We start from the raw sequence: 22,921 nt of genomic DNA, 5'->3' as shown, positions 1-22,921 counted from the left end.
TCGGCTGAGAAAGGGAGCAGAGTTGCTGGATCCAGCCACACCTGAAGGCGCCCGTGCTGGATCTGTCCAAAGGGAAAGGAAAGCGGGGGGCCCGGGGGAACCAGCAGGTGAGAAGGGCAGCCGGGGAGCCAGGGCGCGCCTGTGGTGGGCAGTCTGCCTGCCGTGTAGCCGGCAGGCGGACACGGCGCCAGGAGCCTGAGGTGAGCGTGGGCGAGGTGGGCTTTTCGCCGGTCCACACTCAGGGCCCCCGGGTCGTGAGTGCCATGCTGGGTGGGAGGGGCCGTGGGGCAAGCTGGTGGAGAGGAGAACAGAGAAAGCTGCCCGACCAGTGTCCCTTCTCAGGAGGCAAAGGACGTGGAGTTTGGTGACTGCCCCTCAATGAAACTTTCAGGGACTTTGGCCGCAAATGTGAGGAATGTGGGACGGCTTGGGGCGGGGCGGGGCGGGGGAGGGCTGGGGGTCCTGCCCACACGTGCCCAGGGTGCAGGTTTGCCCACAGCCCTATCAGGACGCGTTTCAAAGGCTTTGAGGGCCTCCCGGCGGAGTCCTCCTTTGCTGGGGGAAGTTATCGGCAGGAAATGATGAGGCGCAGCCTCATCTCTGGATGTCCCTGTCTCTCAACGTCCCTTCTAATGGAGATCAAGCGGGGACCAATTAAACTCTGTGGGCAACTGGCCGCGTAATACTGATCCCCGCTCGGAAAGGAAAAGTGCCCATTTGCACCCGGAGGAGACTGGGAGGAGGCAATCAACCTCAGGACCTTTGCACTTGCTGCTCCTCCTGCCGGAAACTCCGTTCCCATAGGTGTTTGTATGTCTGATTGGCTTACTTCATCCCAGCCGCCCCAGAGGCCCCTGCAGACCTCTCCCGGCTCTCAGGGCCACGCGGTGAATCCTGTTCTCTTTTTGGCCTCTTGCGTAACCGCCCGGCATGATGTTATGGACAATGTTGGTGTCTCTGTGGGTGTCCCGTCCCCGCCCCCCGGGGGTGGGGGGCTGGGGGGCGGGGGAGCTGGCTCTGGCCGGCCCGCCGGCCGTGTCTTCAGCCCAGCACACAGTAGGTGCCCAATAACTTGTTTGTGGACGGAATGAATGAACACGACCACGTGCTGGCGGTGTCTCTCCGGGCGAGGGGTGGGTTGGGAGCCAGTCTTATTTTCTTCTTTATGCTGATTTTCCCTAATTTTCTGCTGCACGCGCCTATTTTATAATTAGAAGGAAAGTTATTTTGAAAAAAATTACCCCCAAATGTCCCAGCTGCGGGAGCTGACGTGATCGGGCCCCGCGCTCCTCCCCAAGGGCAGCTGCCTTCTGGGCGGATTCAGAGGACACGGCAACTGCGTGTTCAGGGGGCTCCCAGGGTCGGCCCTCAAGGGCACCGGCCGGGCCACGCGGCCGGGAGGGTCTGCCCGGAGCTGGCTGTCCCAGCCTTCCAGGGGCTGTCATCAGCCCTTGGGAAAAACCGGCCGGCCCTACCTTCTCGGTCTGTCCAGAATGTGCCCCTCCTCCCCGACTCTCTGTTTCCACCTGGTTCAGCCCCCTTATCACTGGTCTGAGCCCTGACGGTCCCCTCGGCCCCGGCCCCCACCTCCAGTCTGTCCTCCCCGCAGCAGCCACCAGAGGGCGCCTGTGAGCACCTCAGTCCTCCCCGGCCCTCTGCCTACATCCCTCCAGGGCTCACGCCTCCCCTGGGGCAAAAACCTGAGTCCTTCCTGTCGCCCCCAAGGCCCTGCATGACCTTCCCCCCCTCCCCCTCGCTCACTCTGCTTCAGCTACACGGACCTCCTCACTCCCCTTCCCCCATGCCAGCCAGGTCCTGCCTCAGGGCCTTTGCACCGGCTGTGCCCCCAGCCTGGAGGGCTCCTCCCCAACATCCACGTCTCCTTCAAATTCTCTCAGCTCTTTCAGGTCTTAGCTCAGATGTCACCACCTTACCCCCCACGCCCCCTCTTTCATACTACACCCCACCGCCGTGAATATCCCCACACACTTTTTTTTTTTTTTTTTTTTTTTTTTTTTGTAAATCTTTGTAGGACTTACCACCAACTGACCCACAGCGGTTGTTACCTCTTCTGTTTCCCATCTGTTGCCTGCCCTGGAGTGTCGGCTCCCTAAGGGCAGGGATCTTTGTCAGTCTTCGCCACTGCCGTGTGTCCCCAGGGCCTCACCTGGGCCTGGTGTTCAGAAATGTTTGTGTCAAAAAAGAACGTGGGGGAAAACGGATCCATCACGAGGACACCATAGAGTGTGGCCTCTGGGGGGGGAGAGTAAGGTTGGAGAGGCCTCTCCTGGGCGAGGAGGGTCCTGACTGTTTACGCAAATGTTTGCTGAGCACCTACTGTGTGCTCTCAGGCCCCGTGCTGGGCATGTGCTCTGATCGAGGCAGAGGCAGCCCCAGCGCTGCCCTCTGAGGCCCCAGTCTGGCGGGAGAGGTAGACCCGTACCAGGCAGTTAACAGAGGGGGTGATCAGAGCCACCATGAGGGGTGAATGGGGCACCGTGCAGATATGGGCCCCTCTGCTGGGAGAGGCCAGGTACAGGCCTCACTCCTGCCCCAGATCCCCCCACCCTGACCAGGGGGGTGGCTGTGTTCCCAGCCCGCTGCGGTCACACCATCGCAGGGAGGCAAGAGGTCATCTCCGGGGGGACGTAGGCAGGAGGCCCAGGCGGGGCAGGGCCAGTTGGGGAGGAGGGTGGCGGGTCCTCCCGCATGTTTGCCCCGGGTCACACAGCCTTGGGCGTGCTGACAGCTGGCTTAAGTTACAGATGGGGAAACTGAGGCCCGGAGAGGTACGGGTTCTTACTGGAGATCGCGTGGGGAGTCCCTGGATTCAAACCGAGGTCTGCATGAGCCCTGTGCCTGGACAGAGCACCTACTGTGCTCCCGGTTGCATTTCCTGAGGGCCCACTGTGTGCCCAGCTGAACTGGGGGGACTCCACACCCGTGTTGACACAGAGCGCCTCCTGGATGCCCCGCGTGATGCTGGGGTGCCAGATGGCCCACCCCCTAAAGCACCTACTGTGTGCCTCCCAGAGTCCGGGCTCTGGGGGAGAGACGATGTCAAAGAGCTCAGTGGGACCTAAGGGGGCAGGTGAACAGTCTGCGGCCGCACACTTCGCAGAGCACCTACTGTGTGCTCGGTACTTTGGGGACTCCAGTACGGGCCTCCCCAGTGCCAGAGGAGGTGGGGTTAAATGTTCCATTTCGCAGAGCGAGGAACTGAGGCACGGAGCGCCGAACGGGCAGATCACCCAGCAGCAATGCCGGGGAGCCGTTGGGGGGGGAGCCGTGGGGGGCGGACCCCTGGCCAAGGCAGCCATAGCTGGGCGTGGAAAGGCCACCAGGGGAGGGGGTTGTCCCTGAACTTGATCGGGGTCTCCCCTGGGCTGCCAGCCTCCTTCTCGCCACTGGGCAGTGAGCTTCGAGAGGGGGCTTAGCATTTTAGCGATTTGTTCTTTTTGGGCTCTAGGCCTCCTGCAGCGTTGTGGGTAAGGGCTCAGCCTCTGGACCCAAACCTTGGTTCGACTCCCTGTTCCTCCCGACCGCGAGCAAGTAACTTTTCTCCCTCTTCTCCCTTTGCAAAGCGGGGTGATGGTGGGGGTAACGGGAGCGCGTACGTGTGCGCACGGTATACACTAAGAGCCCAATCAATACACGTTCCTAAAGGAACGGGAAGCATTTTCACCAGGGATCGGAGCAGATGGGGAAGCCGGCCCCCTGCGGTGGCTCCTGGGTCTCCGCCAGGGTCCCCGGCCCCCCTTGACCAATTCCCCGCTTCCCCAAGCGCCCTGGGCCCGCGGGACCTCTGTATGCCCTGCCCCTCGGATGGAGTTTTCAAACCCGCACGGGGCGGCAGCGCAGGCCCGGATTGGCTGCCCGCGTGGGGCTGCCCCTCCTCCTCCCGCCCCCCCCACCCCTCCCGCCCCCCCGGGGTGTCTGGGACCTGGCTCGGTGGCCCCATCTGTTTCCAATCTGGCCCTGTGCGCACTCTCCGCCCCCTCCTCAGGGCTGTGGCTGGCGTGGGGGCCTCTGCCTTGGTGTCCCCCGCTCATCCTACGGGACCCCAGCAGGGGAGGGCGGGGGGAGCTGCCTTCTGCCCGCGCCCCTCCCCCACCCTCGGGGGGGGGTGGTGCTCGGAGTGCAGGGGGCGTGGCCTCTGTCTTCCAGCCCAGCCTGGGAGGGCATCTTTCTGCCCCTTCCCCGACCTCCTGTGTTTGGCTGTGTTTGGGGAGCCCTCTGCCGCCGCGTCCCGCATCCAGCCCCTTCATCCGTTGCCATGGCCACGATCAGCGCCTGCCAGAGAAGGGGGGGGGCGGGGTGGGGGCTCCCTCTGGGATCAGGCTTACGAAGCGGGGGGTATCTGGGGCTGTGCCCCTTGGGGCACCGCTTCGTGCGTGTGCACGTTGGGGGAGCGCGGTTACCCCCTTGGAGGCCTCCTCCTGCTGCCCCCCCGCCCCCTGAAGGTGCTCCCCACTAGTCCCCCCGCCCCACTTCCGGCCGGGGCCCCGCCCTGCTCCGGAGCCCCCTCCCTGGGCCCGCCCCCTGGCCGCCCCGCCTGCAGTCCCCGCCCCCGGGCCGAGCTCGCGGGGCCTTGGCCTCTCCCGAGTCCTCGCTGCGCGCCGCGCTCCGGGCGGACCGAGGGACGGGCGGCAGCGGGCCCAGCCGAGGGGGCCCGGGCCCCGATCTCCGAGCCGAGATCCGCGGGGTGAGTGCGCCCGGATCCCCTTCCGCCTCGAGGCCCGGGCTGCGCTGGGCTTTGTCCCCCTCCTTGCCTCCCCTCCGGGCTCCCGGGAGGGGGGGTGGGTGACCCCCGCTTTCTCCCCCACCTCCGCTCTGCTCGGGCCGGTCCAGCCACCCTCCAGGGACAGCTCAGCCCCCTGCTGCCTGGCGCCCCTCCCCCCGCCCCCAATTCAGGCCAGTCGCTGGGACTTAGGAAAACTCCGGACCGTTATGCTCCGCGGGGTCCCCTCCCCCGCCTGGCCCCCAGCCCGACCTCCTCCCCCACCCTCCTGGGGGCGGAGCCAGGGTCCGGGCGGCCTTCTGCCAGCCCAGGGGCGCCCTGATCGGGGTTCTGCATCCCTCCGCTGGGAACCGGACTGGGGTCCCCCCAAAAAACTCACAAAGTTTTCCTCTCTTTACTTGTCCCTGTACCCCCTCGGGTCTGTAGATCTCAGGTTAAGGCTGTACCTTGTTGGGGGCCTTAATGAACTGGGGGGGCTCAGCTCCCACTTTTCCACTTCCTGCTCCTGTCCCTAAGCTCCACGCCTCTGTCCCCCGTCATTGCCCACCAGACCCATATCTCAGCACCCCCTTTTGTTCCCTCCAGCGTCCTGCTTCCCAGGATTCCTTCTCAGAGCCGTGGGCCACCCAGAGGGTCTTGCTGTGTGACTTTGGGGCTAGGGGTCCCAGCCACCCAAGTCCTGCCCACCCTGTCCTGAACCTCCTCTCCACCCCCAAGTGTGCAGCAAACCCTCAGAGCAGACGCGAGTAAGCTGTAAGCTATAGCTGGAGGCCGTGTCCTTGTCAGCCTCTTCTTCCTGTGATGTCTCCCTCTGGCCTCGGTTTCCCCCTCTGAAATGGATGTGATCACAGGGATGATGTGGGTAAAGTGCCAAGTGGCCGGGCACGTTCCCAGGGTGCAGATGGGGCTGCCATCTTGGAGGACGACAGACCTGTGATGGGGGGACACACATGGTGTGGGGGTAGCCCCGAGGGGGCCCTTGATCCAGGCTGGGACACCCAGGAGGGCTTCCTGGAAGGGGCGGCAGCTCAGTTGAGACCTGAGGATGGGTGTGAACGCTGAAGTTTGATGGGGGTTAGGAAGGGTGTGTTGGGTAGTAGGATTGGGATGTACTCCTACCCCTGTGTGAGCCAGAGGGCAGTGGCGAGGGGCACCAGCCTGGCCCAGCAAGGCGCTGGGCATGCGACATGATGGGGTCAGCAGTTCTGAAGGCTGAGGATCGGAGTCTGGATTTTAACGGACATCGATGGGAGCCATGGAATGTTTGAGAGCAGAGGAGGGACAGAGTCAGACACGGCCACTCCCAGCCCCAGGGCGGTGGGTCAGGGCTGGGCTAAGGAAGGGTCCTGGGATAGGGGGAGGAGTCCGGAGGGGTCAAGATTCAGTCTGGGGTGGGGACATCTGTGGCTGTGCCCTGGAGGGTGAGTCCACGGGTGGGCCAGCTTGGGGAGGGTGTACCGGGTCAGGGTGCCCGTGTTGCGAAAGGCCCAGAGGCCTGAGGCGGACCAGTGCCTCTTGGGGGCTGTGGTAGTCTGTGGGAAGGGGCAGCAGGGTGGGCCCAGCGTCACACCCTTAAGGGTGGAGTTGGCAGCCGGGGCACCTCGGAGGTCGACTGAGAGCTGGCCTCTGGCCTGCGATCTTCGCCCAGCCGGGCGGCCTCCGTGCTGTGTGCCCCTCACCTTACAGCCGCCCCTCTCTGAGCTCACTTCCTCATCTGTCAAACAGAAGGACGCACAGGTAGCATTTAAGAGGGCTCAGCACACAGTGGGGACACCCAGCTGGCATTGCCCATTCCTCCCTGTGGGGCTGGGCTTGGCTCCCTATCCGCCCCTCCTGTCCACTCCTGGCTGCGGGGGACCCCTGGGGACACAGCACCCAGAGCGTTTTGATGGTTAATTAAAGGCGGCTCCCTTGGCTGGTCTCAGCCCATTCTCGGAAGGTGGCAGGGCGGGCCCTCCCCGCCCCGCCCTGAGCCCTTTTCCTGGGTGAGGTGGGGGACATTGAGGCCCCAAGGGGGAGAGGGGCTTGGCTGGACCCGCTTTGAGGCCACCAGTGACTACAGAGGTGTTTGGACCCTCCTTAACACTTTGGTGACACAGGGATCCAGGAAGCCTGGAACCCCAGGTCCTGCCTCGAGGGTCTCTGAGGCCTCAGAAGAGGGATTCTGGGTAGGAGGAAAGTCTCCGGGCGCAGGAGGGAGGGGATAGGGGGGCGGGGGAGGTTGTGCAGAGCTGGGGACTCTTCCCTGGTTTCCAGCCTTACCTGCTGCCCCTGGCCGTGGGCCATGGGCCGTGGAAATCCCCTGGCGGGTGGCTTGTGCCCGTGAGCCCCCCCCCCCCCCCCCCCCCCCCCCGGCCAGGGCAGACCCTAAGGTGGGGGCAGGGAGAGGCACTGGGGTGTCCTCAAGCCTCAGGGGACAGCCTCGTGCATGTGGCACGGAGCCTGTTTGCTGCCCAGGCCTGGGTCATAATTGCCCCTTTATGCTCCCTGCTCTGCGTGGGTACACGAGGCCGGCTCCGGGATCTCGTGACCCGCACCCTGGTGACCGGCCAGAATGGGTATCTACCCACGCCCTGTTATCTAGGCCTCGGAGCCCCCAGAGGCAGCCCGGAAGCCTGTGCTGGGCCCAGAGAGGATCATCCGCTTTCCTCAGATCACACAGCGGCCAGGGAAGGACACGGTCATGTGTTTAAACGTGGGCTCTGGACCCAAGGTCCCACCCAGGGGCCTGGGGCGAGTCCCCGCGCCTCCGTGAGCCTCAGTTTTCTCATCTGTGAAGGGGGGGGGGGCACCTGCCTCTGACAGGCAGCCCCTGCCACGGAGGCTGCTCTCGCTGATGGCCCGGCGTGGTGGGGGGGCCCCTCCCAGGGTTCTCCTCCCTCCCTCCCCCCCCTCCCCCCCCTCCCCAGAGCCCAGCCTCGTTTGCCATCTGAGTTATTTTCTGCGACTCCCACGGGTGGCTGCTTCCTTGTTAATGGCCACGCCATCTCCAGGAGCTTGGGGTTGCCGCCTTATTCAGCCCCAGTGCACCTGCCTCAGTTTCTTTTTCTTGACAGGGGCAGGATTGGCGGCCCAGGGTGCTTTACCGCAAGAGGGGCAGGGAGGAGGCTCGGTCAGGTGTCAACCCGGCCAGGTCCCTCCCAGCTCAGAGCTGCCAAGGGCTCCTTCATGCCCTGTGGGTCCAGTCCGTACCTACCTCTCTGCCCAAATCTCTCCCCTCCCTCTCCTAGGATCTCTGGGTTCTGTTTCTTGCCCTTCCTCGTGCTGTTCCTTGTGCCGAGACACCCTCCGTGTTCCCATTCGCCCTTTAATTTTCAGCCGAGTGATAGTAAATGTGGGCAGCGGGCATAGCACATGCAAAGGCCCTGGGGCAGGACCATGCCTGGCATGTTGGAGGAACAGTAAGGAGGCCCGCATGGCTGGAGCAGAATGAGGGAGGAGGGAAGGACAGGGAGAGGATGGGGCTGGACCGGGTGGAGGTGGAGGAAGGGGTGAGACATGAGCAGAGACAGGCTAGCGTTTGAAGGCAGAACTGATGGGACTCGGTGATGTTTTTCCTCGACCCCTTGCAGGAGACCCCACCGCCAACGCCAGGGGCCCGCCTCGTGGCAAGTTCCTCGGGGGGAGGGGGGGGGACGGGGGCCCGAGGGAGCCTGGAACCTTGTCCCTTCCGTGGGGCGTGTGGCGCTCCCCTCCCCGCCTCCCACCCCCCCTTCCCGCTGTGCCGTCCGGGGCCCTGGACGCCCCCAGGGCTGCGCCCTCCCTCCTGCACGGGCTGGCGGGGCAGATTTGGAGGCGCCCGTGCCCGGATTAGCCCCGTCCTGCCCAGACGTTGAGAAGGCGTGGGCCCTGCGAGGCCGGGGCTCTGGGAGCCAGGGGGTAATTAGGGGCCGCCCTGTTCTGAAGGCGGCTGCTCCTGGAGCCCCTCCCGGGCACGGGGCCCGTCTGGGACCTCTGCGCCACGCCTGCATTCGGGGGGGGGGGGCAGGCAGAGGGGGAGAAGGAGGTCACCCTCCCGGGGGTCCGTGGTGGGCCTAGCAGCCCCGAGTTTGAGCCCCCGCCCCTCCCCCGGGCAGGCTTTCTGTGCGGCCTCGGTTTCCCCAGAGGCTCTCCGAGGGCCCGCCCAGCTGACCCATGTTGTCTGGGCCGGAGGCCCCCCCCCCACTCAGGCGTGACCAGCAGTGGGCAGCTGGCTGTGGGCGCTTTTCCCCACCTGGGGCCCCCACCTTCCTGTTCGGCCCCTCTTGCCCACGGCGGGGGGCACAGGGGACGGGGCTGTGCCCTAGGCTTCTCTTTACCCACCTGCCGTGTGTCTGTGGTGAGGCCGCGTGCCTGTCTGCGCTTCCGTCTGGTTGACGGCGGGCACACGTCTGGGTCCGGGGTGCGCGGGTGCCGCTGGCCCGGATCTGACCCCGCTTTTCACGCGGTTCGAAGGCCCGCCCGCGACCCTGTGCGTGTGTGCGTCTGAGGTCTGATTCTGTGCCTGTTTCGTGGCCCGCGTGCGGGTGTTAGTTGCCCGACTCCGCGGGCGGACCGGTCTCTGTCGCCTGACTGTGCGAACGCACGTGTGTCTGGGGTCCGTCTGTGGCCCGTGTGCAGGCGTCCTTCGCCCTGTCTGGTCTGACTGTGTGCAGGGCGGGCCCCCCTGACCCTCCCCCACCCATCCTGGCTTCCCCACCCCTGACCCCGAGCCATGATCAGGTCACCACCAGCCCGGCCTCCTCCTGGGGCCCCTCTGGGGCCGGGCGAGGCGACCGCAGCTGGGTATTTTGGGAGCCAGAATCACAGGGACTTGCCCCATCATTATGTGGCACCTATCCCTGTGGTCATGGCCCGGACCCGCCCGGGGCACGGCCCGGGGCGGGCGTGGGGCCGACCCGGCCACGGGGGCCTCATCCTTGGGCCCCTCCCTGCCTCTCCCCGGCCCTCTGCCCTGGCTCTGGCCAAAGCGGAGAAGACTGGGGAGGGGGCTTGTGACCAGGGACCCTTCCACTCTGGAAGAGCTCAGATTCTTGGAGGAACGGATTCTGAGCGATGCGCGTTCGCGTGTGATTTGCACCCTGGGGTGAAGGTGCGGAGGACGGCCTTACTCACGTCGGAGGCTGTGGGATGTGAACCGGGCGGCGGGGGTGGGGAGGGGAGCTTCTGGAGGAAGTGACAGCTGAGCTGAGACCCGTCACGCAGCCGTGGGGGGACAGCAGAGGGCCCAGCAGGGCCAGGGCTCGCCGGCGGGACTGAGCTCCGTGTGGCTGCGCCTCCGTGAGAGGAAGTCATAGCAGAAGCAGCTTCCTCTGGGGGCAGCGGGAGCCGCGGAGGCGTTAGAACAGGGCAGGGGGCAGGGGCCGGCAGGTGGGTGGGGGGACGATCTGTCTGGGGGCTGAACGGGGCCGAGGTGGGGCGCCCAGTCGGCCAGCAGCACCAGCTGGGGCCTCGTCTTTCCGGAGGCCCAGCCTGGGCGGGCAGGAGCCGGTGCTCGGAGCGCGCCTGGAAACTGGTGTTCGGTCCTGCCTGGGGGCTCGGCGAGGCTCTGAGGTCCGGGCTCCGTCGGGGGCGGGGGGGGGGGGGGCCCCCGGGATCAGGACTCAGCCAGCGGCCCGGGGGGCCCGTCTCAGGCCGCTGGGACGACCGTGCAAAATCCCACAGGCCCCGTGGCTTACGAACAGCAGCCCCGTGTGTCTCACGGTTCTGGAGGCTGGGAGTTCAAGATCAAGGGTCCTCTGGCCCCGTGCTCACGAGGCAGAGGGGCTGAGGGGGCCCTCTGGGGTCTCTTCTAAGCGCTAATCCCGTTCCCGAGGGCCCCACCCTTGTGACCAAAGGCCCTGCTTCCTAACACCGTCACACGGAGGGTGGGTTTCAGGGCGGGGATGTGGGGGGACACGCACCTTCCTTCTGCCTCCCCAGCGCCCCGCGACCCCCCCCCCCCTTGTCCCGTAACCCCTTCCCCCACCCCCATGACCCTCCTCTCCTCCCTCCGCCACGAAGGCCCCCCGGATTGCCCCTCTCCCCTCTCACGGCGCCTCCGTTGTCTCTGCAGACGCTGTCCCGTCTGACGCTGAGGCCTCTTCGTGAGGGACCGGGGGGGCCGTCGCCCTCCAGGGCGGAGGTCGGAGGTCGCAGGCGGCTGCCAAGCATGGTGCCTGCCTGGGGCCCCGGAGTGGCCTCTGTGGTCGGTCCCGTGGGCCTCCTCGTGGTCCTGCTGGTCGGAGGCTGCACGGCAGAAGGTAAGCGCCCCCTACGGGTGTGCGGGCATCTGAGTGTACACGTTTGCGAGTGGACGTGTGTCCCCGCCTCCTCCCCGGGGCCTCTGTGCTCCACGAATGAGGCTGCCTGAAGCGCCCACTGGACCCCGGTCCTGGGAGGTTCGGAGGCCAGTGATAACGATGGCATAAACAGCAATACCGGTAACGACGATGTCATCGGCTCTGTGCCGAGCCGGGTGCTAAATACACACTTGGCCTGCTTAGAGCTGAGCGTGCTGGTTCCATGACCTTCCACAGGTGGAGCCAGGGGAGGCTTCTTGGGAGAGGGGGCATTGGAGCTGGGGCTTTGTGGGTGTGTAGGAGTTCGCTGGTAGAAAGAGCGTTACTGGTGAAGGTGCGAGCACGTAGAAAGGCCTGGAGGTGAAGAAAGGGGCTGGTGTCGCTGGGGGCGGGCGAGGCTCCGGTATTGGCAGTAACGTGGAAAGAATGAGGGTCAGCCAGCCCTGGGCCCGACACTAAGACCCGACCTACCGTCAGGGGCCTAGAGGTATCCGTCAGGGCAGCAGGAAGGACGCAGGGATCTGCGGTTAGTCTGGGTGCGAATCCTGACTTTGCCGTCACCTGCTGTGTGACCTCGGGCTGGTGACTCAACCTCTCTCAGCCTCCGTTTCCACCCGAACGAGACTCAGACACGTCCGCGTCCCAGCATTCTTGTGGCAAGGACGCACAATAAGGCCCCGTGTGCTGCGTGGCACGTAGTAGGCCCACGGTCCCATGTTACCACGGGCGCGGTAATTACTGCCGCCGGGCGAGCACAGAGACGCGCACGCTTGCCGCGTCTGTTTGTGCTTTTCCTTGTTTTCGTGTTGTTTTTTAGCAAATGCCGAACGCATTCAGATCAGCCACCGCAGCCTGACGGAATGAACGCTGTTGTCACTGTTCCCGTTGTACAGATGGGGGAACTGAGCCACAGTGACGTTCCGTGACGGCCAGGAGGTGGCCAGGCTGTGTTTTGTGAGAGCCCCGGTTTCCTGACTGTCAACACCACACTCACCGCCCCCCCACCCCGGGCCAGTAGCTTCCAGCCGCGGCCGGGCTGAGATTCATCTGGTCACTTCCCAGGACCTGTGCCTCGCTGGGCTCTGTTCCCGGTAGTGGAACAGCAAGCCGAAGGTGCTAGGTGTTTGAGTATTTCATTCATTCGTTCGTTCGTCCGTTTACTTATTTTTGAGAGAGAGTGAGAAAGATCACGAACGTGGGGGAGGGGCGGAGAAAGAGGGAGACAGAATCCCACGCAGGCTCCCTGCTGTCAGCACGGAGCCCAACGCGGGGCTCGATCCCATGAAGCGTTAGGTCACGATCTGAGCTGTAACCAGAGTCGGATGCCCTGTGACCGAGCCACCCAGGGGCCCTCATTCACATATTTAATGCAGGGTCAGCGTGTTCCCTGGGGCGGGTGTCCCGGGCACGTTCGGGGTTGGGGGAGGGTATAGCAGCATCCCTGGCCCCACCCACTCTCCGCCAGGAGCCCCCCACCCCCACCCCCAGTTGTGCGGACCACAGGTGACCCCAGGCAAGAATGCCTCGCCCCCAGCTGAGAACTACGAGTTTTACTTATGCGAGTTGAGTAAATAACGTGGTTTCTGCTTTGACATCTTGCCGCGGTGGTTTTTGCCAGCCTTGGGGAAACTGAGGCTGCCAGAGCCAGAGACCCGTTGTGATTGAGGGGGGCCACAGAATTTGGGGACTACCCTGGCCTGGGTTCACGTCCTGGCTCTGTCGTGTGCCCATGGCAGATCTCTGCTCTCCCTCATTCGGTGTGTTTCTCATAAGCACCTACTGTGTGCCGAGCACTGGTTTAGACGCGGGACAAAAACGTCCCACCCCTTTCCGGAGCTCACCATCTAGCGAGGGAGAAGCACTGCGTGTGTTGGATGGTGGACATCTGGGGATGTGGGTGTGAGAGGAAGGGTGGGGGCTGCATTTTAAAGGGATGGGGGAACATCAGGGAAGGAGGTGGCATCTGAGCAGAGACCTAAGGGAGCTGAGAAGTGCACCCTGTGGGCATCTGGTGGGGGGGAAGTGTCCGAAGCAGAGGGAACAGTATGTGCAAAGGCCCTGGGGCAGGACCCAGGAATGTTGGAGGAAGCCCGCGTGGCTGGAGTAGAGTGAGCGAGGGGGAGACAGGGAAGAGGGGAGCGCCTTGGGGGCCTCAGAGGGGACTTGGGGATTCTCCTCCGGGAGAGTGGGAGTCCCGGAGGGCTGCGGGCAGAGGAAGGCGGCACCTGGCTCGGGTGCTCACGGGCGCCCTCTGGTGGCCACCGCAGGGAGCACAGACGGGGTGAGGGCAGGGCCCAGGTGACTGCGTTGGTCCCAGGGAGCAGGTGCACAGTGTCACCCAGGTGGGCAGCTGGGGCTGGCTCAGGGGGCGCTCCGTTGGTGGGCCCTGGGTCGTTATTGCCCTGTCACTTGCGGTGTCGCTCCTGCCCGACCCTCAGACCCAGATCTTCCTCCCCGAGGCCGAGGCATCTTGCCCCCGGAGGCGGGTCTGCTTCACAGGCGCTCTGTCCTCTGGGACCCCGCGGGGGGGGGGAGGGGGGCTACAGGCACCGTGATCTGTGCCGCCAGCTCCAGGGAATGGCCCCGGTCCTCGGGGAGCCACTGAGGGTGGGGGCTCTCAGGCCACAGAGGGCCCACGTGGGCAGTGGGAGCCCCCAGCCGGCTCCAAGAGGAGCGAGTTGTCCCCCAGCAAGGCTTCTGGTCCTGCGGGGCCTTCCCAGGATGCCGTGGGGCAGGCCCAGGCGGGTTGGAGGGGCCCGGCGGGTGGGGTCTCTGGCTCTGGTCCGGCTTCTGCTCTGCAGAACCCGAGCTGGAAACACAGAACTCGGGCCGGGGCGTTCCACGCAGCCTCCGTGCTGTTCGTATCACCCCCCCGACCCTCAGGTCTCCTCGTGGGTGACACGGAGACACTGAGGCGCTCTCGGTCCCGAGGACCCACCTCCCCGTTCGTCGACGGTGCTGTTTCCAGGGGCCGTGGGCCGCGCGGGCCCCGGGTGGGGTCCCAGGAGCTTCTCGTCCATCCCAAGCTGGGTGACCCCGAGCAGGTCTCACCCTTTCTGAGCCTTGGTTTTGCCTCTCTGGGTCCCCGGCGAAAGCATCACGCTGGGTGTCCCCTGGCCCGGGACGGACGGCCGCACCCCAGAGTGCCTTTCTTGTGTCGGGGGGGCCCCTTTGCCAGGAGGAGGAGGGGAGGGTTTGTCCAAACGGGAGACTGCAGGCGTCCACACGAAATGTTCGCGTGGGGGCGCGGCGAGCAGACAGGTCTCTTCCAGGCTGTCTGTCACCCCAGAGCCGCCTGGGGGTAGCCTGGGAGGGCGTCTGCCCTGCAGAGAGGGGGGCCTCAGGTCAAGAGCCCCATTTTCTCAAGGGTCACCGGGGAGTGGGGGCGGCCCCGTGCCCACCCTGCCGAGTGGCACGGGACCAGGTATCTTGGCCCAGTGTGGTCGAGGCTGTGAGGGGGGACGCCCAGGCGGCCGTGTGCACAGAGGAGCTCCTGACCCAGCCCGTGGTAATCTGAGAAGGCTCCCCAGGGGAGGTGCTGGCCTAGGGGAGCGTGTCCGGGCTCATCAACGGCTAGCTGGATGCCTCCCGCAGCCCACTTCCGCCCCTCCTTCCAGGGGCTCCCGAGAGAGGATTTCCCCAGAAGTGAGATTCCTGCCCCGGCCACAGTGACTTTCCTCCGTGACGCTGGCTGGGGACACATATGGCCCCAGTCACCGTTCCCGAGGCTTGGAGGAGGGGCGGCCGAGGCCGTCAGAGCCAGGGAGGGGCCGGCCCAGCCCCGGGCTCAGCAAGGAACAAAACATCTGAATCAGGCCCACGGCCTGGAGGCGATAGGAGCCTAAGACGTGTGCCTGTGGACAGAAGGACCCCGGGTTCAAACCCGGGTGGTGTCGTCTCACAGAAGCTTCTTAACCCTGAATCAGCACGAGATGACGAACAATCACGGCTTCGTGGGGCTGCACACGGCGGCCAGTTTCCAAGAGATGGCCGCTAAAGTCCCACACGGTCACATCAGGGGGAGCAGAGCTTTGAATAAGGGAGGCGAGGCCACTCGGGCCACTGGGATGGGCACCCCTTGTTCAAAGCCTCGCCTGAGCCGTGGGTGGGAGAAGTCGGGGCCTGTGGGCACCAAGACCGGGCTCCCGAGGCCTCCTTGAGCTGCTTCAGGCTTCCAGGCATCCACAATTTTCCAGGTGAACCCACGTGGGCCTCTGCTGTTTCCTTTGATCTCGGAGGCTTAGGGACCCGGGATTGCTGTACGTAGCTTGAGGCGGCCCCTTGTCTGCTCCTCCTCGGACCCCAGCCTTTTGCTTCCTTAATATTTTTCTTGCATTGCTCACCTTTTTATCCAAATCTTGCGTTTTTTTAGAATATGCATGTTTTTGGGGAGAGTACAAGCAGGGGAGGGGCAGAGAGAGGGGGACAGAGGATCTGAAGGGGGTTCTGTGCTGACAGCACAGAGCCTGACATAGGGCTCAAACTCACGAACGGTGAGATCGTGACCTGAGCCAAAGTCGGATGCCCAACCGACCGAGCCACCCAGGGGCCCCTCAAAATCTTGTTTCTTAAGAAATCCTTTCTGGGGCGCCTGGGAGGCTCGGTCAGTTAAACGTCCAACTCTTGGTTTCCATTCAAGTCCTGATCTCACAGTTCATGAGTTCGAGCCCCACATCAGGCTCGGGATTCTCTCTCCTTCTCTCTGCCCCTCCCGTGTATGTGCACTCTCTCTCTTTCTCTCTCTCAGAATAAAAAGTAAACTTAAAAAATCATTTCTATTTGGGGTGTCTGGGTGGCTCAGTCGGTTAAGCATCCAACTTCAGCTCAGGTCATGATCTCACAGTTCATGGGTTCGAGCCCCACGTCGGGCTCTGTGCTGACAGCTCAGAGCCTGGAGCCTGCTCCGGATTCTGTGTCTCCCTCTCTGTCCCTCCCCTACTCATGCCCCGTCCCCCCCCCCCCCCCCAAAAAAAAAATTTTAAAAAAAAAAAAAAAAAAATCATTTCTATTTATCGTTAAATAGTTGTAAATCTCAAAAAGGTAGCAGGTCAGAAGGGCTTCTCCCACTGTGTCCAGCCGCCTGGTTTCTCTCCTGGGGCGGCCCTCATATCTACACACGCGCGGGCGCTCTTTCCCCGCCCCATTTCTCTTTGGCCCTTTTTATGTTTCTTTTCACGCAAACAGGAACATCCGCTGTCCTTTTTCCCACACGACAACATCTGTCCCTTGCTGTTCCTTCCCTAGTAGCGAGAGGCGCACCCTGGTCCCAGGATACGTTCAGCCGGTCCCCTTTGGTTGGATACGGACGTTGTTTCCCGAGGGACCTTGCCAGCCGGTCCAGCCCTGGAAGCTGTTGGGAAAAGCCTCGGGAGTGACTGAATTCGTTGAACGAGATACATTGTAGCATCGCTAGGAGAGGAAATCCGTTGTCCCTTTGGGCCATTTGGAGGTTACTGTGAAAAGTCAGTAAGAAAGAAAGTAATGGCCATGTACCTCCACGGACACTGTCACGTGTCCAAGGGGCGGAGCTGAGGCTGTGGACGGGGTTAAAGACGCAGCAGGCCCCCCGCCTGAGACCTTCCTGGGGAGACTGAGTCCGTCAGATCAGTTGTGAGCCAGCCCGTTTCACGGCTCGGTTCGGCCGCCGGCTGGCCGTGCGTCGAAGCAAAGGCCTTGCTTCTCTGCGCCTAAAGTTTTATTGTGTGGGGACCGTGGCGGCCCCGGCACTCCGCGCTGTCCGAGGGTGAAACGTTGCGGAGCTAGCCCCCTGCATACACTAGGCGCCCAGTAAGTGCTTGCTGTGCTGGTTGTCAGCATCTTGGGCCTCAGGAAACCAGACCGCCCTTTCTGAACTTCTGCTCCCAGCGCTGACCCCTCTTGTTGGGACGGACGCCTCCCAGGGATTGAGAGGCTGGAGCCCCGGGTTGAAAATGTGGGCTCTGACCTCACATGCCTTGGTGGTGCCTCACTTTCCCCACCTGTCCCAGCAGGGATCAGACCAGTCACCTCCTTCCAAGTCGTTAGGACCAAGGACCCTCCAGGGTTTGGCCGGGCGCCACCGGGGGCCTCCAGGTGCTAAGTCTCAGGACCTCAGAGTCTTGGGGGAGGGCTCCCCATCTGCCGTGTCTCAGGCACACATGGGAGCGTGTGCGGCTGTGGTCTCAGGGGTGGGTGTGGGGAGGGCGTTCGGTCTCAGCGTTTCTCTGCCTTCCTCCTTTCCCTCCCCTTCCCCGGGGCCCACGTGGTACTTTGTGGCTGGGTCGGGGATAGAGGGCACGTCTGCGTGGCCCCGTGGGGTCCTGGCCTCCTGCCTGGGCCCGCCACACCCCTCCTCTTCCCGCTGTATCTCCAGAGCCCCCCAGGTTCATCAAAGAACCCAAGGACCAGATCGGCGTGTCGGGGGGCGTGGCCTCCTTCGTGTGTCAGGCCACGGGCGACCCCAAGCCACGGGTGACCTGGAACAAGAAAGGCAAGAAGGTCAATTCACAACGCTTTGAGGTGAGTCTGGGGTGAGGGGAGACAGTCGGGCGGCAGAGCCCCCTCCGCATGCGGGGCGGCCGTAGCTCGGCCACAGACGTCGCAGAAATGTCTCCCAGGGGTCACACGGGCGGCCACCGTCCGTGGCCAGAGCAACTGTCCCCCCTCCCCGGCCGTGTGTCCCCGCCTGCCGGCTCAGGGAGGACCCCGCCAGGCCGGCCGGCCCTGCAGGCTGTGTGCTGTGTGGCCTCAGGCAAGGCCCTGCCCTCTCTGTCTCGTCTCACGCACAGGATCAGCCACACTTGTACACGCGGCACGATTCATGCGCCTGTCGCACGGACTCCCCTGTGCCGCTCACGCACCCACATGCCCACACGCCCTCCTGCACGTCCCCGGGCCCAGTCTCTGCCCGTGGCGCATTTGTGCACAGGGTGCCTGTGGAGGATGCAGGCCTGGCCCCTGTCCCGGTCGTCGGCCTCACCTTTGTCCCCTCGCCCGCGGCAGACGATCGAGTTTGACCAGAGTGCGGGGGCCGTGCTGAGGATCCAGCCACTGCGGACACCCCGGGATGAGAACGTGTACGAGTGCGTGGCACAGAACTCGGTCGGGGAGGTCACGGTCCACGCGAAACTCACTGTCCTCCGAGGTACTGGCCTCCCGGCGGGGGGGGGGGGGGGGCCCCCGGGGGGGGGGGGGGGGGGGGGGAGGGGGGGGGGGCAGGGACAAACCTGAGAGGAAGAAGCATCGAAAGCCTTGCTTTGGATTTGTCTCTTTGGGGCACCGTGATGTCCCTTCCCCAGCCTGTCACACCACCGGGGTCCAGAGCCTGGCAGGAGGGATTTACTGAGCCTTTGCAGGAGAGCCGTGTTAAGGGACTAGCGCTGTCACGGTTCGTCATCTCGGTCTTGCCCCTCTGATTACAAGAGTCTGGCCCACCTCAAACTGGTTCACGTAACAAAGGGAATTCGTTGATCCGTGTCATTAAAATGGCCACACTGTGGCCGGCTTCAGGTTCAGCTAGATCCAGGAGCTCGTCCGGTGTTCTTAGCCCTCACCCTCCCTCTGCCTCTGGGTTTGTGTTCTTCCATATTGACTGTATCCTCGGGATTCCCCCCCCATCCGCTCCAGGCTCCAGGGCCACCACCCCAAAGAGAGGACGGGGTGGCCGAGGATGACTGCTCACTGGCCCAGCTTGGGTCGGATGACTGTCCCCGAGGAGCAGATAGTCTGCTTGGCAGAGTTCTCCCTGGAGTCCAGGGTGTGTCTGCCCACACAGGCAGGGTCAGTAAGGGGCGGTTCCCCCAAAGGAATGGACGGGCACAAACAGGTACCCCCCCCTTCCCATACATTCACATAGATCCTTCAGGAACCCTGCTTTGCTGGGCTGTTTTCTAAGCCTCGTTCGGGGGGGGGGGGGGGGGGGGCACCAGGAAATCTCTGTCTCCTTAAAAAAGGCCCCCCCCTTCAGACAGCCCCCCCCCCCCCCCCCCACCCCAGCCTCTCTCTTCTGCCCGCTCTGTTGCAAGGTGGTTTTAGCCTCTAGCGCTGTGTGGCCCCGGGCAAGTTAATAAACCCCTCTGAGCTGCACTTCCTCACCCCCCAAGTAGGGAAATGACGCTGGCCGCAAGGGGTAGCTACGTGAACCAGGAAGGAGCGCTTGGCTGACCAGTTACCGGGCATCATTCTTCTCACTCCGGTGCTCAGCAGGCGGCTGCCACCAGCCCCTCTGTGCCCCTCGGGTGGGTGGGTCCTGCCTGTCGCCTACAGGGACACCCTGGCCCTCTCCTAGCTTTAAGCGTGAGCCACAGGCAGCCCTTTGGTGGGAGGTGGCTACCCGGGGTGGCATTCTCTGGCATCACCCAGGGCAGCGGACCCCGGGGGTCAGGGCCACTTTGCGTCAGACCCTGGGGGTCATCTGCACGGAGCCCCTCCCTCAGAAGGCTCTGCCCCCACCGTCTGTTTAACAGGACGCCCCGTACTTTCTTTCGCGTGGGTCCCGAGACCCTGCAGGGGGAGGTCTGGGCGGGGGGGGGAGGGGGGCGGGGAGTCTGCCCGGCCCGCCCCGCCTCTGCCCAATAGATATTCTTGCCCTGACCTTTCCCGGGCACAGACGGAACAGCCTGCCTCCCGCTGTCCCGTGCCAGCCTCCATTGTAAGCGCTCGGAGAGTTAAAAGGACACGCTGTGAATCTATTAACCACCCAGTCGCTGGGAGTCTGGGAAAGACCCGGCTGCTCTCCCCGCCCCCCACCGAGGCCTCCTTGGCTGCGCTCCGCGCTCCGGCCGCCCGGAGGACGCGGGGCCCGGGCCGGGTGCCCAGCCCCGGGGCCTCTGACCCAGGAGCGCCCGTCCTCCGGGCGTCCCCCGCCCGGGCCCCGAGCCGCAGGGTCCCCCGGCTGAGCGGGGAAGGTCTGGGCTCTTGGGCCCGGCTCTCCCCGCCTCCCTCCCCCCATCATCTGATTGTGGACCCCGCTCACGCCTCCCGTGCTGTTGTTTTAATTAAACTCCGAGGAATCGGGCGCAATGTGGTACGCGACGAACATTTTTGTTTAATTAGGAGCTCCTGGTGCCGTCAGACGGCCCAGCCTCCCCCGGCGCCCGCTCGCCTGCCCCCCACCCTGCTGGCTGCCGCCCACACGCACTCACGGGGACCCCCGAGGGCTGCACGCTCGCGGGAAGGGCTCACGTGTGAGCACGCGTGGGGTGTGGATGCTTCCCGGGTGGGCGCACGTCGGCTTTGAGCTCCAGGAATTGAGGCCCGGTGGTCTGGGCCTAAACTTCCCGTGACGCCACCGGGAGCCGGTCAGAACCACCTTTGGGGTTCAGGCCTCAGGCCCAGGAAGAACAAACCGGGCCTGACCCACCTTGGACAGGGTCCAGCCACGTCCTCAGACTCGAACGGGTCCAGTCTGGGGGGTTGGGACTTCTGCAGCCGGCCCCTCCCAGTTTTCTCGGGGCTCAGGCGGGCCTGGGTACCAGTCCGAGCCTTGCTGCGTCCTGGCCGTAGGACCCGGGGCGGGTATGTTTCTGTCCGAGCCTCAGTTTCCCCCGCTGTGAAATAGCTCCCATCTTTGAGGAGGGCACAGGAAAATACCTGCACGGCGCCTGGTTACGCAGTGGACGGGACTTGGGACTGGGGCCGCCGGGCCTCCACGCGCGGCTGGACGCGGGCCACCGCTTTCCTGTCCCCCTGGAGAAACGGGACGGCGCTACGCCTGCCTGCCTCTCCCTGGCCCCATCTTGGCTTCCTGTCCCCTGACCGTTTCCCCGGGGCTTAGGCCTCTCCCCCACGGGGGCTTTTTTCCAACCTGTTCCCCAGCCCCCCAGGCCCGTCCCCCAGAGCCCTCACCAGGCCTCTGCTCCTTCTGGGCATTCGTAAGCAAATACGTGTGCATCGTTTCTCTTTACACAAATAGCAGCGATCGTCCAGGTGGCAGGAAGCGTCCTCCGTAAAACGCCAGAGACCAAATATCGTGGACTCTGCAGGCCAGACGCGCTCTGTCGCAACTTCTCCGCTCGGCTGCCCCAGCTGGAAAGCCGCCGTAGGTGATGGGGACGCAGATGGGCGTGGCCGTGTGCCAATAAAACTTTATTCACAAAAGCGAGCAAGGGGCCGGATTTGGCCCCCGGGGGCTGTAGTTTTTGATCCTTGGCCTGTACCGTCTTTCCCGTTGATCCCTGCGCTCTGAGCAACGCGTCTGAGGCTCCATAAGGTGACGTCTGCGAATTTCAGCATCGCGTCCCGCGGGGGGCCCAGCCTGTACGGAATGAGTTGACGGATGTTTAGGTTGTCTCCGGCCTTTTGCCATTGCGAGTAGCTACATTCCATCTCCGGTGCATGTGCCCCGTGGAAACCGTAGATGCTGAGCTGGGGGTTGGGGGTCTCTGGCCGGTGGCACCAAAGCTCCCCTCCTAGTACGGGCCGTAGCGCCCCCTCTGGGCGGCTTAACGTATTCTCTCCCGGTCCTGGAGGCGGGAGGTCTGAGATCAGGACGGGGCTGCTTCCTCGTGGGGCTGCTCTCCGCGGCGTGCAGACAGCGTCTTCTCCCCGTGTCCCCACGGGGGTCGTCCCTCCGCACACCTGTGTCATCACGTCTCCTTGTAAGGACACCATATTGGATTAGGACCCACCCCAGTGGCCTCATTCTAATTTAATCACCCCCGTAGAGACCTGATCTCCAAATAACCACATTCTGGGGTCCCGGGGGTTCGGGGTCCGACGTACGAATTGTGGGTGGCGGGAGGGCTCGTTTCGGCCACACCGGGGCTAGTGGCTGTTTCGATTTGCACTGAGGAGCCTGGTCCCTGGGCCTGGGGAGTCCTGTGTCCGTTGTGGGTGGCAGGCCAGACCGGAGCTGGAGGTGTTAGAGGTCAGAGCACAAGGGGCCTGGAGCCCAGGTGCTGGAGAGGGAGAACCGAGGTGGGACGGCAGGTGGAGGCGGGGGGAGGTCCCCGAGCCGCCTCCCTTCCGTGGCGGGACCCCAGCTCAATCAGGCCACAGAGTCCGCTCTGATTTTCAAGCTCGCAGACGAAGGCCGCCTGGCACTTAGCCGGCCCGCCTCATCGCCTCAGCCCGCGGCCACGTGCCTGCCGGTCACTGGACGTTGGGCGCTGAGGGTCTCCAGGGAGAGGGGCATTTTCTCCTCCTGGTGTCCCTCCTGCCCCCTTTAGCGTGGAGAGAAACTAGACCTTGGCCAGGGAACGGGGACATTGACACCTGGAGGCGTGGTGACTTTCCCAGGCTAACGGCAGCTGGGACTGAGCCGTTCACTCATTGATTGGGCGCCTACTGTGTGCCAGGCCCTGCGCTGGGCAGTGGGGACACAGCGGTGACACAGATACGTCACGGTACATAGAGTCGGTCACTGAGATATTCTGGAGTGAGGGAGGCTCAAAATGGGACAGCCGAGACCAGTGGGGCAGTGGGAGGCGAGGGTCCTGGGTCACAGTGGACGTGTGGCAGGGGAGGGGTGGGGTTCGGTTGATGTTTTTATGTATTTTTTAATGTTTATTTATTTTTGAGAGAGAGAGGGACAGAGCGGGAGCAGGGGAGGGGCAGAGAGAGAGGGGGACACAGAACCCGAGGCGGGCTCCGGGCTCCGAGCTGTCAGCCCAGAGCCCGACGCGGGGCTCGAACCCACAACCGCGAGATCGTGACCGGAGCTGAAACCAAGAGTCAGACACTTCACAGACTGAGTCACCCAGACGCCCGCGGTTTACATTTTTAAAACTCCCTCTGGATGCTGTAAAGTACCCCCAGGGTCAGCGGTGCTGACATCGGGGCTGGATCATTTGCGGGGGGGTGGGGGCAGCAGGGGCATCATGGGGTGTCGAGAAACATCCCTGGTCCCCGCCCCAGCTGTGGCGATCAGAACATGCCCAGACATCCCCAGACTCGCCCCGGGTGAGAAGCTCTGGCCTGGTGCCCACCCCCCCCCCCCCCC

The 22,921-nt window shown here is 64.1% G+C and overlaps 1 protein-coding gene across 5 annotated transcripts in view; it reads left to right on the top strand.

Moving 5' to 3' along the window:
* The first annotated feature begins 4,575 nt into the window (after positions 1-4,575).
* The window catches only part of PTPRS (protein tyrosine phosphatase receptor type S), a 64,230-nt gene continuing 45,884 nt past the window's right edge, over positions 4,576-22,921 (top strand). For 4 of the 5 annotated variants that reach the window (XM_049639646.1, XM_049639645.1, XM_049639644.1 and 1 more), the window contains exons 1-4: positions 5,118-5,487; positions 10,776-10,962; positions 17,354-17,499; positions 17,983-18,124. In XM_049639646.1, coding sequence (XP_049495603.1) covers positions 10,872-10,962; positions 17,354-17,499; positions 17,983-18,124 — 379 coding nt within the window. In that variant the 5' untranslated portion in view covers positions 5,118-5,487; positions 10,776-10,871. Of the gene's footprint in view, positions 4,706-5,117; positions 5,488-10,775; positions 10,963-17,353; positions 17,500-17,982; positions 18,125-22,921 lie in introns of those variants that run through there. The other variant, XM_049639643.1, reaches the window with a different exon arrangement.

Source organism: Panthera uncia, chromosome A2, assembly GCF_023721935.1.
Source record: "Panthera uncia isolate 11264 chromosome A2, Puncia_PCG_1.0, whole genome shotgun sequence".
In the NCBI taxonomy this organism is placed as follows: Eukaryota; Metazoa; Chordata; class Mammalia; order Carnivora; family Felidae; genus Panthera; species Panthera uncia.
Note: the sequence above shows the minus strand (reverse complement) of the source record. Positions and strands in the feature narration are given on the sequence as shown.